This window comes from Anguilla rostrata, chromosome 9 (genome assembly GCF_018555375.3).
Source record: "Anguilla rostrata isolate EN2019 chromosome 9, ASM1855537v3, whole genome shotgun sequence".
NCBI lineage: Eukaryota > Metazoa > Chordata > Actinopteri > Anguilliformes > Anguillidae > Anguilla > Anguilla rostrata.
Window position 1 is genome coordinate 13190511 of NC_057941.1, and position 16379 is coordinate 13206889.

The following is a 16379-nucleotide window of genomic DNA, read 5'->3' on the forward strand; positions in this document are numbered from 1 at the left end:
ACGTCAGCTATGAACAGGAAGATAAGGCTACAGTGGGCATGTGATCACAAAAACTGGATGATTGAGAACTGGACAAATGTTGCCTGGTCTGACAAATCTCAATTTCTGCTGGAAAAAAACAGATGGTGGGGTCAGAATTTGGCTTAAGTAGCATGTACCCATTGATCCATCCTGCCTTGTGTCAATGGTGCAGGCTTGTGGTGGTGATTTAACGGTGTGGGGAATGTTTTCTTGGCACACATTAGGCCCTTTAACACCAATTGAGGATCATTTTAATGCCACAGCATGTGCATCCCTTTGTGGCCACAGACTACCCTTTTGAAAATGTATACTTCCAACAGGACAATGCGCCATGTCACAAAACATGCATCATCTCAATCTGATTCCAGGAACATGAGTGACTTCAGTTTACTCCAATGGTCTGTGCAGTCCCCAGATCTCAATCCAATACAGTACCTTTGGGATGAGGTGGAACGGGAGGTTCGCAGCAAGAATGTGTGGCCAAAAAATCCACATGAACTGTGTGATGCTATTGAGTCAGCATGGCCAAAATCTCAAAGGAATGTCTCAAAGAATTTGGGCAAAATCCTACCCTTACTAAATAGTGTGTACTAGATAGTGTTCCTTTGAAGAGGCTACTGAGTGTACCTTTGAAGGTGATCACCCAGTTTTCCTGGAAGCTCCTTCTTTTGCATGAACCTTTGTGCAAGAAAGAAGTGACCCTCACATGGAGATGTCTGCACAGCAGTTTGTGTGACATATTGGACCAGGAGGCTTTCCATCAAGGAATCCATGATCATAGGCAGTCAGACACACAAAATAGCCAGTGAGCATGTACACTCTCCAAAACCCCAAAAGTCATTCTTACATATTTGACTCTATTGCTCATAAATGTATGCTGACTATTGCTTGCCCTCTGTCACACACCACCACGCCCTGCCAATCAAGAGTCACGGTACAGCAGGAAGTGAAACAACCACAACAGCTATCCCAGTCTTGACAGTTTTTGCAGTTTGGCTTTGCACATGTCTGTCGACACAGTTTCTCTGTCTTTTTTGTGACCGTGATTCCCTCTACACCTCCTTCTTCCACCTGCTGGTAAGGTCTGGTGTCAGTTACGGTAGGCTTCCAGCCCGCGATGTGTTTACCCGACCAATCAATACCACTGACATGTACCATGCATAAACACAAATCTGCAGGTTAATGCACCGAAAGAAGATTTGTGCTGGCTTTGAGCTCACAGGGTTACGGGCAAATTATAAAGAGCAGTAAACTGCTCATATGGAAATAGTTACCCTAACGCAAATACACAGCGCCAGCCTATTAAAGGGGGTTGTTATGCTGTACTTTGTGTGTCGTTCTTCTACTCGTGATAACTCCTAAATCATACGTTAGACAAATAAACACGATAAACGAAAATCAGGATGTATTCATCCATGATATCATGGCCGGGACAAACCTCTGGTTCAACAAATTTTCCTTTTCAATGGCATCCAGTAGAGCATGAATCCCTGGCTCTCAGCCCACCCTGATCCAAATTTACCAGCTGTTTCATTCTCAATGAATAAAACTCAAACTTTGAAGGTTTGTGTCTCAGTTTGTCAGCTGAACAGAGCTTTATCAATTTAGCAAGTGACTTTAATCCAAAGCAGTGATAAAAGCGAGCCCTTATGATACACTGAAATAATTCAGGTTGATATTCTTGTGGGATATTTTATCATAAATATGAATTGGAGCAATGCACAGTTCTCTCATTTTGTTACCCTCAGTATTTATATTTTCATCAAGCCACACTTTGTGCGCCTTATTTTTGTCACCTACACACTTTGTCCAGTGAGTCCAAATTAGATACTGTCAGGTCTGTGCAATAGTATATAAAATCAATAATCCCATCTGCATGCCTTTATTAATGTTACTATTTAAAAAAAAACATTTACTGTGAACCTGCTACTGCTTTAGAATTGTGCTATTTTTCCAGAAACTAGCCTGTATTATTTCCAGCTAATTTGAATCAATCATACTTCATCTAGTATAATTATCTTTATGCTTGGGACCGGTTCATCCACAAATTACAACAAAAGTTATCAGCAGAGAAAGGATGAAACCAATGTGCTATTGCATTACCACAATGACATTAATTTCATAACAATGCAAGTTAAAAAGAAGCTTTTGCTGTTAACTGTCATCTTAAACTCCATGCCCTGCCCAGAGGCAAGCTGAAGCAGTGCACAGGGTGTTTTCAATACCTTGGCCATTTTTTTTTTAATAAAGAGAACCTAAAATGAGAATTAGGTACCATGTGGTACTGTATAGCCTTATTTTTAAAAGGAGAAAAGACAGTCCACCCTTCTGATGTATTCTTGCCCTTTTGACAGACAATGGAAAAGCACAAAAAGCCAACAAGCGAGAATGGAATCCCTGGCCTCAACGCAGGATTCATATATGGGTTCAGAGTCTGCTGCCCTACAGATTGAGATACACAGTCTCCCCTGAAAGTAGACAATTGTGCTATGCTAGAATGGAATTTTCTTGAAGGAGCTTGTGTTCTTGGACTCATGTTGCATTTTGGGGTGGGGCGGTCAATTATGGGATGCCCTGCCACACACCAGGTCTCCCCTGTTTACCTGTCTTTAAAGTGGACTTGGTGAGCTTGGTTACCACTTGGCCAGTGGGTCAAGGACACAGGCTGCTTTCACAGATACATTTTTGTCAGTGTTGTTTCAGCAAAAGCATGAGATTCCCCTAAGAGAACCCACCATCACACCAAAATTACCATATTGTGAGCCCACAACAAAATGGATTAATAATACCAAAACGGGGACAGTGGTCAGCTGTTGTGGTAATAATGACCCAGGTGATGGCACCTGGCTCCGTTTGTCCAGTGTGTTTATCCACAGATAACAATGCTGGCCTATGAAACAGAACTTGATCAACACCATTTAGACTAGGCCAATATCACAGCAGCTTGAGCAGACGCAGGAGGCATATCCAGACTGCAAAATGGAAATAAAATTTTAGAATGAAAGTCTGCCAGCTGTGAATAAAATGGACTGGGCTGTGATTACCACCAAATCATCCATCTTTAAACCCGTAACCAGATGACCCTAACAGTCGGGAACTGCTGTGTTAAGTAAGCACTCAGACACTCCCAAGATGCCCCGGGAATGTTCAAAAAGCCTGAATGACTGTATGTCAACAACTGTTTGCTCGTTACCTTGATTTTTAATTCATGCCAGAACCACATTAGGTTTCCTGTTCCCTTTTCGTAGAGTAGACGGTGTTCCTCTCAAGTGTGGGAGGGTACAAATAATCGAACGCATGAGAAAACAAGCAAATTGCCCTTTTAAGCAGCAGGGAGACGACCAAGTTCAAACTGAAAGAATGAGACAATGGATTAGAGGATGAAGAAGGAGAGTGCCTCCTTTAAACCACGCAGGGAGCAGGAAGGACACTTGATGGGTAATCAGATAACAGAAATCCAATGAGCATGAATCAACAGGAAGGATGGCCCTTTAGATACCCAGGGGCTGGAGAGCACCGCCTGAGAGGGAAAGAGACTATAGCAGCAGAACGAAAAGATGCACATATCAATTTCACAAACCGGATTTACACCGAGCGGCTCAACTTGACCTAAATCACTTCATTTAACACCATTTACGCTTGTTTTCGCACCAGGGTTTACACACACCCAGTAGATCATACACACACAAAACCAGCGTTTACATACTCTCTGCACTACACATACAATGACAGCCTTTACACAGCCACTGCACTATACACACAATAGCATTTACACACCCCACTACACTACATCTACAACCACAACACTATACACTCATAATAACAGTGTCTACACTCAGTGCGTTTACATGCACAGTTGAAATCGATCTATATTAATAGCTTGATTTGGCCAAAGATGAGATTTAATTGGACTATTGTTGTTGTCCCAGTACACATGACTCAGAAAGAATCGATTTATTTTCCAAGGTGTGTCTGACAAAGACTTTCTTCCGGTTGACCTTTTGCGTCACATAGTGGAACCAAAACAAAACAACAGGTAGCTAGTAGCAAGCAGGGCCCTCGTCGAACGGCGGACTTTTGTTGGTTTTGTCTGTCTATGTTGTCTGTGCCTGGACTATTAAAGACAAAAAATGGACAACTTTACAGCGCTGTACATTTCGTACATTCTATACGCTTTAGTTTTGGGACAAATGTGATAAGGTGCTTCCACCGTACACAGATCTGCTCAGGGCTTCTTATATATCCTGCTTCCTCCAATTTTGTCACAACTTTTTTTGAATAGTTTGCCATTCCATGTTTTTCTTCCATCCATGTATTTTAGGATATTTAACTCCTTTAGTTGTGATAGCATGAAGTTGGTCTCCTCTTCCATACAGAAATGTGTTTTTTTCACCATGATACCTCCTCGATTGTGCGCTCGCTGTTCGACTTCCGGGTTAATTACCTGTCACAGCAGAACCTCTAAGCTACGGAACATGCACAGAACACCTAGGCAAATTTTTGGCCTATTGAAGCGTATATATGCCGTAGTAAATCAACCCCCAACCGCATTATCTAGGTATGTTAGTCCGACTCTGAAAAAAATCAACTTCATTGTAGTCCGACGATTTCAGTCGGACTACAATGTTTACATGATTTTTAAAAGTCCAGTTTTAGCCGGACTAAAACAATAAATCGACTTTTTCCAAACATCATGTAAACCCACTGACTGTTTACTGGACGACACACACAATAACAGTGTTTACACACCTACTGCATTGCACACGTTATGATAGCGTTTACACACCCACTGCACCACACACACACACACACACACACACACACACACACTGTACTATATACAGAATAACAGGATTTGCATATCCACTACATTATATACACAATAACAGCAATGGCAAATAAATAATTAACTGTCTACATAAATCACTATAATAAATTCAGTGATAAAAACCCTGCTATTTCTGCAGTAGTTTGTTTTTCCTCTACTAATTCAATAAGGAAAAAACTGATGGGCTGCATGGTTAAATGAAAATAAACAAAGACATGAGTGTGACACAGCCATTATGAATGCTGAAGTGTTTTATTTATTTATTTTTATAGGACTAACCCTTTAACTGGTAAGTCAAAGAAAAAAAGGGGAAAAAAACGCCCACAGAAAAATGTAACTGCTGTTCAGCAGTCTGTTGTGCATAATATTAAAGGATTAAAAAAAACCGTTATAGCATATAAATTATATCATTTCAGTGTAATATATTCAGTAAATAGAATGTTCACCTTAATGTTGAACAGGCTTGTGTATTCACTTGAGGCAATGATATGGTCACTTTAATACTTAAACATATTGTAATGCTTAAATATGTTGTAATATATGCTAATTAATAATGCTATATATTATACTGTTTCTATGTGCAGGGTATAGGAAAATAGTCAACACCGTTGTCTGACCAATCACAATTGAGTATTTTACCAAAACATGGTATAATAAAGTAATACATAATTCAGTTACAAAGATGATAAAAGTTAATACTGACCACAACAAGTATTTCACAGTTTTGGTGCACTGTCTTCAAGGGTATAAAGATGCCCGCCATTTAATCTCAGCCTCAAAAAACATTTTAATCCTTCTCTGATTTTTTCTTGCTCCAGTCAAACAATATAATGTAGTTAGGTCTGATGTGCCCGGGGGTGCAATGCATTTTGTTTCTGGAATAACCTCAGTGAAACTTCAACAACCTTTTGGCACATCCTCATCCTTATATGCAAACTTAACAGTAAAACATTTTGTTGCCCATTTTCTTTCTTGGACACAGATGACATTTTACATACAATCCATTTATACAGCAGGACATTTAACTGTAGCATTTCAGGTTCAGTCCAATCAAACCCATACCCAGTTCAGATTCCAGCGTTTCTAGTAGAAACACAAAGGTATGCAAATTCTTCACAGGTGACTTGAACCAGCGGCTTTCAGGTGAATCAGAGGGGAACATAAATTCCTTTTTAGCAGGCAAGAAAACAACATCTGCTGAACAATACCAGGGGGCACCGAGGAGAACAGCATTCCAGATACAGAATAGGCAAACCATCTACCATATAGTCACAGAGTACTGTGCATTGCAAAGAGCTATTGGCAGATGTAATGCTCACAGAGAAAACCTTATGAAGGACAAGGAACTGCCAAGGCCAACAGTGAACAAATGGAGTTGTTATAACAGCCTACTTAAGGTGACCTAGCAGTCATTCGTGGCACAGCATAGGCAATATCTGCTTAGCATTCACCTGGTCGTCATATATGTATGAAGATAATGTCATCTGTAGCATTTCAAGTGCAACTATTATGAAGAAAAGCAAGAGAAAGTTATTTCCCAATTGACTAGCCAATCACCCTGAATTTGACCTTCACATCATGTGTTGCTATCTTACTAACTATTCCACAATGAATGACCATTGGTTCAGCTTTCTTAATAAACTATCATGGTTGTGTATTTTAACTGCTAAATATAGAATATTTATTACATCAAGAAGTGAACCTTGAGGTCTCATGTACAGTATTACATATATAACATATTAAAGAATATTAAATTCAGTAGATTTTAAAATGTATTGTCATAATACGCACTAATTCCATACATTAAAAAAATACTAATTATTTAAACTATTCATTAATCACTGAAATATGTTGTAATGAATTTTGATCATTTCAATTAACTGTAAAACATGTTAAATAAATCAACTGTAGAATAGCATATTCAACAGTTTTCCACTGGAAATTTCACAGTTCACTAGTGGCACTGAATGACCTGACCAAGTAGCATACAGAATTTACAAACTCTACAAAGACCTTTTCGATCCTCAACAGTAATGCTCCTCCAGGTATACCCAACCATTTCTTGATCTTCTATGCAGCAGGAATACACTACCATTTCATTAATTGAACTAATCATAGTTGAATAAGTATTTCAAGATCAAACCCAAGGGATGCAGTGGCTGGATGGCACCAGTGCTGCCTTCCTCATCACTAAGGAATAAATAAACATGCAGAATAACTGGCAAGTTCACAGAAAAATTGCATTTTACAAAGTATAAGCATTTGGCAAAGAAAGACTTTGCTTGACCCAGAGCCACGCTTCTAAAAATATGATGTTGGCTTCTTGAGTCAAATAAAAGCAAAAGAAATAGCCGGGAGCTTTCAATCCATCTAAGCAGGAAATTGGACAAACCTTTAGCATACTTATTTGCCTGCATTTCCGCATAAAATAAGTAGCAGAACTGTGCCTGGAATTTATTGAAAACCAACGGAAGGATTATGCAGTAGCATTGCCTATTCCCTCCTACAATTCCATATGGTATGGAAAAAAATAATGCAGGTTACTATTGCAGACAGACACTAATCACTTAATTCATACACAGAAAAGAAAATGGGAAAATTTAGTGAAATCTCTGCAGTTTTAACATTAAAAAAATCTTGATTCTGGGCCAAAGTCAGCACTGATAGGCTGGAATCGGCACAGATCCGACCTGGAGTCACATGCTATCTGGGTACGCTCTAGTCACCAGAAGACTATGCATATAGTGGATTACAGAACAGACAATCATTCTGTTTTGATTCCCTCAAAGATCAGTGCTTGTAAGCATTCAGTACCCTTTATGAGGATTCTAGGTGTGTTTTTTAATAAGGTAATTGAGCATAATTCTTTTAAGCACACTAAAATCTCCACTCCCCTTACTCATGTCATTCTTTGAAAATATATATATATATATTTTATTGTACTCAGTAGGCAGCACTTACAACTGCCAGGCAGTGAGTTAGAAATGGTGAGAAACAGGCATCACACATAACAGAATGTGTTGAAGCAAGTTAACTGACTCGACAGGACTGCTTCCAATATTAATAAAGCAATAATCTCCATAAAAAATGCACATCAAAATTGTGGCGACTGGGTCATTCATTAACGCTGGATTGACTGCGTGCATGTAAACAGAGAGCAGTGGTTCATTCCTGTTACCAACATGATCCTCCTCCAGGAAAATAGGTGATTATGATATTGACGATCTTTCTGCTTCAGCACTAGGCCTGTATGCCGGTGGAATTTTGATGTTTTAATTATTTATCAGGAAGTAAGAAGCGCGATATCAACAATGGAGGTAGTCTTACGAGGAATAAAAAAACATGTTCTATAAATCGGAATTAATTCAAGCAGTGACCGTTTGTTGACTGAATGCTGGAGTAGATAGTCAGCTTGCCATCAACATGCTCAGTCATGTTTCATTTTATTAATCATGTGCAGTCAGCACATATTACACACGATGAGCCACTTTGATCAGCTTTTACGAGAATGATTTGTATGTGTATCCATCAAGAAACACTAATGTTAAACTCAGTTTGTCTAGGCCTAATTGTTTATTTAATTGCTAGACAATTACACATAAAAACACCAAATCCGTAAAACGTAAGAACACCTGGTCCATGTACCCCACGCCATGTCTTTCCTGAGCCCAGAATGGCATCTGCCTGACAAAGAAAAGTACATAAAATTGTATTTGGTTCCAGCACAAATGCATAACGTTCTATCATATTCTGGGCACAGATTTGATAGAAGAATTTTCGCCCAAGAAGGTATTTATAATGCTTTAAATCAAAGGAAACATTCGAAAAGAATGGATATTTGGGTTTTAAAAAATGAATTCTGAAGTATCTGGCACCACTGACGGAGAGCTACAATGGATCAAGCAGGTCTGTTTTACAATGAACCCCACCTTAGCCCGTCTTACAGCATGATTGTATTGAACTGTAATTCTGTGCTAGAGCGACTAATCATTGTCTGCATCTTTTTCTCAGCCGTGATTTTCGGACGCAATCGTGTGAAAAAATATAGCCTACTGAACTAATTCTTATAGACTAAGTCTATAGAGATAGCCTAATGTATGATCATGCATATGGTCTCATAACGAAGTAGCTCTACAATACATAAGAACTTTTGTTACATCTTTAATTATACCGAGTCTATAAAGGACGCAAAGTAAGCTAACCGAATCATACGGCAGCATTTTCAAACTGGATACATAATTAAGCATCCATTCCAAAAAATGACTCGTGACTATTGCATATGGTGAGGTGAACGCATCCTAACTTAACGTCGACACAGGATGGATATTAGGTCCAAATTTGTTCGTTTTGTACACGAGATGAAAACTACCATTCTGTTCTACGAAGTTTATAGGATTTTTAATGTGGACATAAAAGTTGGTAGCGAGTGTTTGTCAAACGAATGTGAACACTAGATGCGCAACAGCGCATTCGTGTATTCTACTCCCACTCTTTTTCGCGTGTATATGTGTAGCCTATGTATGCGTGGAAAAATAATCTTGTAAATTCATGACCAAAGTAGATTTACAGTTCCTCCTACAAGTGGAATAGACTTAGGTGAGAACCAACATCACACAATTCCACCGCTAACTGGACCTTACAGTGAAATTCTCTATCGTGACAGAAGCGTCCACAATCTACGGTTACCTACAATCGGCATTCCTTTAAATAAACATGCGTTCACGAAGTAAATTTTTTCAATAAAAGTTCCATACCTGTCAAGTGAAGACCTTTTCATGTCCCCGCGTTAGAAATTCTCGTTGTGTCATTATCGTTCTTGCCTTCTTTCTTATTTTCCGTTTTCACACTCTTTTAAACTTAAATTCCCACATTGGGGAGCTCTGATGCGACCACCATCACATCACAGGGAAGAACGAAGGAACGCGGAGATGGCGACAAACTGTTCCCTTACCTCCACCAGCACGCACTGTCTGAGTCGCTGGTTGGGCTTGCAGTTATCTATGGACTTGCGCGGGTTCGGAGAGCCAGCGAATTAAATCGTAATGAGAACAGAAGCCTACCGCATCTCCCATACTCAGAAGAGGCTAATTTGAAAACTAAACAGACTTGCATTTGATTGTTGTTTCGTGCAATTAATGTGTGTAGGCAGTCGAACAGTCTGTAATATGTTGCGGTGAAACAAAGAAAGGCATGCGATTTTGTCGGAGTCATTTGGAGGTAGATAGAAATTAAGGATACCTAGTTTTAAAAAATGCGCAAGACGCATGGGCTTGGTGACCGTCGATAATTGACAAGCATTGATCGTTATCGGTGTAATGAGAAATTAAGTCATTAATGAACTTTCTATTCAACTGTACGGTTATATTATTCTTAATAACGTATATATTCCTTATTATTCATTGGTTATTTAATATTCATAGCGTATTTAACACCATCACTTTAGAATTTAGAGTTATTATTTCTTGCCTTGGTGTAATGGTTCTTTACAAATAACACCGTAGGTATTCTTCCATAATACACATATGCAGCGTCCAAAAATTATGTTAAAAATTACCCCAAAACGTCTTACTCGACATTCCAGTCCATAGCTTTCACTAATTTTAATTAAAGAAAATTTGCTTCTTGATTGGTGAGGAGCTTAAACACGTTCCTCAGCAGGCTCTCCAAATATTAGAGCAGTCTTTGTGAACATGTCCATTAACCCACAATAGCTCCACACAAAATGCACACACACAATTGTCTGTGTGTGATTCAGTCCTGTAAATACAGGTGCCTTTGAATGCTGGAATCCAGGTGAATGTATTCCAGTCCTCTTGAATGGAGATCTGCTTTAGTGATGATGCACTGTACAGCTCAGCTGCATCACTCCAGGAGCCTCTACTCAGGGCAGCTATCAGTCATAGATACATATTTTACATTTCCAATTTCCCGCCTGTCATTTTAACAGCAAGAACATTCAATAGTCAGCTACAACTACTGCTGCACAATGAATGGTAAACAGAACACTCACACTGCTTTGATTGAAGAAAACACCCCCCCCTCCACTTGTCCTGCAAGAATACACAAATAATGATAATACTGAGCCTGTATTTCCTTGTGAACATGAGCAGTGAGTCCATTAACATTAGGGGGGAAATGAGGAAATTCAGGAAGCAGATGGGTGTTGTGGTGGTTCATACACCAGCCTCCTGACAGCAGGGGACTGACCTTCCCAAAATGGTCAGGACAGCCTGATCTTAGGCCGCCTTCTGATGCAGACCGAAGACCCACCTCTTTCAGTCTGCTTTTTGGTTCCCCTACACTCCTATCTTTTGTATTTTACTAATTCAGGTTAAAGAATTGTATTAGTTTTTTTTTATTATTACATTTTTATCATTTTAGACCTCCCTTCTTTCAGTGCTTTTCTTCCAACTGCAGGGTTTTTATCCCAGTTGTTTGCTTTCAGGCCTGGTTTATTCAAAATTTTCTAATATTGTAAAGCATTTTTGTCTCTGTAAAAAGTGCTACTGTAATTGAATTCTTATGGTTTGTCATGGCTGTAATCTGTATGCATTTGCAATGTCTATTGGTTCTTGGTTTGCATAATTTCACTTGCAGTAGTGCTTTAGTGATGTTGCATATATGCTCACTGATCTGGGAATGTTAGCCAGGTCTGTCACTATTGCTCATATAAATCCTGGGAATGCATTTATGTTTCTCCCACATTAAGTCTGCTAAGTGAATGTAATGTAGTAATGGTAAATGGTAAATGGACTGCATTTATATAGCGCTTTTATCCAAAGCGCTTTACAATTGATGCCTCTCATTCGCCAGAGCAGTTGGGGGTTAGGTGTCTTGCTCAAGGACACTTCGAAACGCTGAGGGTGGGGTTTGAACCGGCAACCCTCCGACTGCCAGACAATCGCTCTTACCTCCTGAGCTATGCCGCCCTATGTATAATATATAAATCTCAACCCTGATCCTAGGGACCCACTGTGTATGCTGGCTTTTGACATAACCAATCTCTTAATCATTTAAGGTTGTTGAAAATGTGTTTGACCATAATTGTGTGGTTAAACTTATTTTACCACAATGGAGGATTGGCGGGTTGCCATTTCCTTCCAGGAAACATTCATTTTACACAAATGGTTTCAGCTTTCCACACTCTGAGCAAATGGGAGCCAACTGATTTCACGTGTCAGTTGTAATTGAATCAATTTAAAATGGAACCTCTTTCAAATTGGAATCATTTGCCATATAGTACATACTGCACAGTATGACTGAATTAAATTCCTGGGATGTGAATATGGGATATTTATTTTAAGGGCATACAGAGCTATTTCTGGCATAATGTGGCTTTAAGAGGGTAATTCATCCTTCGAAAGATGTAAAAAATAAAAAAGGGAAATTAAGAACAATTAGCAGCTCATTACAACAAAGAGCTTGTTACCATGGTTGTAACAAAAACCAGCATACACAGTGGGTCCCCAGGACCGAGGTCCAGAACCACTGGTATAATATAAACAGCTATAACCCCACCTTTTGGAAAATCATAGCATATAGATGTTCAGATTATAGATGTCCATACTATCCATTCTTACAGCAATATATAAAAAGTTATAAATATGTTTTCCTAGCAGACTACTAGAATCCAATATGCTTTTTTGTCACATTCAATTAACACATCTATGAAAATAAATCACTGAAATCTGAGTGAAGCCTGCATAAAAAGCCTGCACTTATGTCTTCATAGCTTATTGTTTTAAGATTTTTTTTTTTTTTTCACAAAAAAATGAAACACCGCAGCTCTCCTATTTTGAAAAGTCTTAATTGATGTGAATGGAAAGATACCATCAGTGTTAGTTACGCAGAGAAAAACACACACCACACAGACGTGGTAAGCAAATTCTCTCTGGTTCATGGCAGATGGCAATATGCACTTACTGTATTGTGCACCAAGACAGCTTAGCAAATAATGAATTTTCAGTTAACTGAGTTGTACACCTTACAAGCCTGACCGAAGGACATTCCAGAATGCTTTTAAGCATGATGTATATGGTCATTGTTAAGATGTACAAAACACTTGGGTTTCCCATCTCAAACAGAATACTGTGATGTCCAACTGGCTCACTGTATTGGGTTGGCTTACCTTCCAACGAAGGTATATTATATGACCCCAGAAGTGTGCAGACTCCTTAAGAATTTTAGCATGGCTTTATGGAAGGATGAGATCTGCTTACCTGGACCAATGCTTTATTATTTAAGGCTGAAGTCCCATCACCCATTAAAGTGACAAGGTCAGTCCTCCACCACCAGCCTGCCCCAACCGCTTGCCCCATTCTTAATGGAACTGCTGCATGGCGTGGCTAAATGTACAAGAGCTGTAATCACAATGACAAAAGGGCAATCATTTCTCCTCGCTTTCAGAAAAGACATCATACAGAAGAATGGAGCAATATTAAAACGTACTCCACCCTATGAGAGCAGGTACCGGTGCTAAGGGCACTCTAAGTGCAGACATCTGACCCTATTCTCAATTCCTAATACTAGAAACAGATTATATACACTGCATCTGAATGATTCAACACATTTAAATGTTGTGTAGTTATAGTTACTGCATCTCCTTGTTTTTTTGTCTTAAATACATTTAAGTGTGAAGGTAGATTTAATGATATAAAACAAATGCCATACATATAGCTTTTTTTTCACCAATTAGTTAAAACACACAGGATGCACAGTTTATTCAGAAATATATAATTTTCAGATACTTTCCAATTAAACAGTGTATGAAATCAATGTCTATCATACTGAAAAACCCTGAAATGATGGATGACATTTCAGACCTTAGTGTGTGTCCCGTGCCTCATACGGGACACTTAAAGGACCACATAACTATATCCCCCAAAGACTCATTTAATTCTAGAGATTTTTCATTAAATTAAGATGAAATTGTTGATGGTATGGCTTCAAAATGGACAAATCTGCTGAAGGAAACACCCAAAGTCACGCCGGAAAATGACTTCTTTGATGCGTAAGGTCACAGGTGGAACAGCTGCTATTACACCTTAAGGTTGAAAAGATGAGAGAAATTGACAGCTTTGACATAACTGAATCTGAATCAAAGGACGTTATCAATTTCTCAGATGGCTCTGACTCTGATGAATCTGTAGATGACGTAATCGCTGATCCACAGCCGTTCAGGTGTGAGCAAGAGGTGAATGGACCAGAATCAAAGCCAGAGCTAGCATGCTTAATGAAGTCACACATTTTGTTCAGTGAAGAAGGCTCATGCTCATCCAATTAAGTTAAGACTTGTTTCGTGAAGGTTTAAAGCTCCCTTAGTGTTATTTCCTGAGAAATATGTTAAGAGCTCCCCTGCACTCTGTTATTTCCATCTTTTAGTATGTTTAAATGTATATAATGTTGGTACAGCGACTGTGAAAGAGTGGCCCTTCATTAGTTAATTGTTTAATTGATTGCTTTTAATTGATCACATTTAATTGTTTAATTGATTTAATTTGTTAGTTTGATGGTTATTGTAACCCAGGTGCATTTGACTCAAAAAAATTTAAGTGTGTCAGTAGGGACAGAGAGAGAGAAGGTGAGCCATGTCTATCATTTGTACTGCTGGTGTTTTTATAATAAATTATTCACCTTTTTAAGTCTTGTTTTACTCAGTTGTTTTTAAGCCTTTTCACATATGGTGTCAGAAGTGGGATTCCTAGCTCCTCAATGTGTTCTCTGTGCCTCATACCTCTCCTCTGGAGTTACACTTGGCTCCCCAACTAACTCCTCACTCTGGAAAGGCATTAACAGTAGTGTTTCAACCTCACCCTGAGGCTCTATAGCCATCTCAATCTCTCTGGCCCTGGACCGTGTGACCACCCCACACCATGCAGTCTCCTTCACTAGGTCTGGTAACACTGGAAAGTCAGTACCCCACAGTACAGGATATGGCAAACTACCCGCTACCCCTACCTTCATTAAGAAGGACTGATTAGAGACCTCCAGGTACACCTCAGCAGTAGGAAGAACACTCTGATCTCAATGTACACAAAATAATGTCACTGTGTCTCCCTCGTCCCAACTTGCACGTGGCACATATGTGGACTGGACTAAGGTACGGGAACAACCTGTGTCCACTAATGCTGGAAGGAGCTTCCCATTTAGACGTACCTGAACTACTGGCTCTGTGTCAGCTTGGAAGTCTGCATGTTCTACAGTAGGTCTTGGCACATAACACAAATTTGTGGTTTTAGCCTTCTTAATAGGGCAGTGTGGACTAGTATGCCCTGCCTTCCCACAGCTATAGCATATCACAGGTCCCCTCCCCTTTGCATTAGTCGTCCCAGGTAACATTTTCCCTACCACAGAACTACTGGTATTACTATAACCCCCAGAAGGCATCCGAACCACCACCTTTCCCATTGCCCTCAGACTTACCCCTGGCCATTGGTAGTCCTCCTGCGTAGCGATATGCCCCCGGTCCTTTGTGAGCAGCAACAAAATCTTCTACCAGGTTTGCCGCTTGCTCCGCCATCATCGGGTTGTGCTCCTTCACCCACATCTTCACCGCTGGCTGTAGGACTCGTAGATACTGCTCCAACATCACAGTCTCCATGATGTCCTCTTTGCTGCTGCTGTCGTACTTCACCCACTTGATGAACAGGTCTTTTAAGCAGATGAAAAGTTCTTGGAGTGACTCTTCTGCTGGCATCTCCCTAGCACGAAACCGCTGACGATAAGCTTCAGCGTTAATATCGTACTTTTTCAGTACTGCTTCTTTAAGAAGGTCATAGTCCTTGGTGCTGCTAGGACTCATGGCCACGAAAGCGCTCCGGGCCTTGCCGGTCAAGAGTGGAATCAAGCGTACCGACTAGTCCTCTTTGGGCTACTTGTAGACCTCTGCAAGCCTTTCAAAGGTGGTCAGGAAGTGCTCGATGTCATCGCAGTCTTCCAGCTTTGCGAGCTTTGGTTCACGGCTCCACACATCTCTGGATGCCAATCTTGAAGGGTTTCCTCCAGTCCTAGCCTGCTCCACGTCCAGTTGAAGCTGGTTGATCTGGTGACTGAGGACCCTGTAGTTGTGTTCATGTCGAGCTGCTTCTTTCTCTTGCCTTTCATCTCTCTCTCTCTGAAAGTTCATGAAGCTCTCAAACATCTTTGCCAACTGCATGAAGGCAGGATCACCTTCTGTTGAGGTGGTTAGCTGCACCACCCCCTCATCGTCCTGGCCCCCTGTTGCCCTTGTCTCAGTTGTCGCTGCAGCCCCAGGATCCCACTTCTGACACCATCTGTGAGGGAGTCCGGCGGCGGTTGGAGCAACAAAAGAGTGGCAGGAGACAAAAACTTCTGTTCACCCTGGTTTATTTACAGGAGACGTGCTTCAAACCCAGAACTGGTGCAAAATATGTATAGGTGACGACACGACAAAATATATATACAACAAATACCATAAACGAAACAAAAACGAGTAAACAAAACACAGTAGGCTATGCCTAGTAGGCCCTACTTAGTGGAGTAAGCTGCATGTCTAGCATGACCACTCAGC

General features: G+C 40.1%; 2 protein-coding genes across 2 annotated transcripts in view; both read right to left on the minus strand.

Annotated features, from left to right (window-relative positions):
• LOC135262973 (5-hydroxytryptamine receptor 2A-like) overlaps window positions 1-11174 on the minus strand; it is a 92093-nt gene extending 80919 nt beyond the window's left edge. The window contains exon 1 of the mRNA XM_064350466.1: window positions 9604-11174. The gene's annotated coding sequence lies outside the window, so the exon portion shown is untranslated. The remainder of the gene's footprint in view (window positions 1-9603) is intronic.
• On the minus strand, window positions 2285-16373 carry LOC135262975 (zinc finger and SCAN domain-containing protein 32-like). Its single transcript, XM_064350469.1, has 3 exons — window positions 15272-16373; window positions 13069-13209; window positions 2285-8533 (listed from the first exon to the last, which is right to left on the minus strand). The coding sequence occupies exons 1-2, from the start codon at window positions 15648-15650 to the stop codon at window positions 13127-13129; spliced, it is 462 nt and encodes a 153-aa protein (XP_064206539.1). The 5' UTR covers window positions 15651-16373; the 3' UTR covers window positions 2285-8533; window positions 13069-13126.
• Between the last annotated feature and the right edge of the window lie 6 nt (window positions 16374-16379).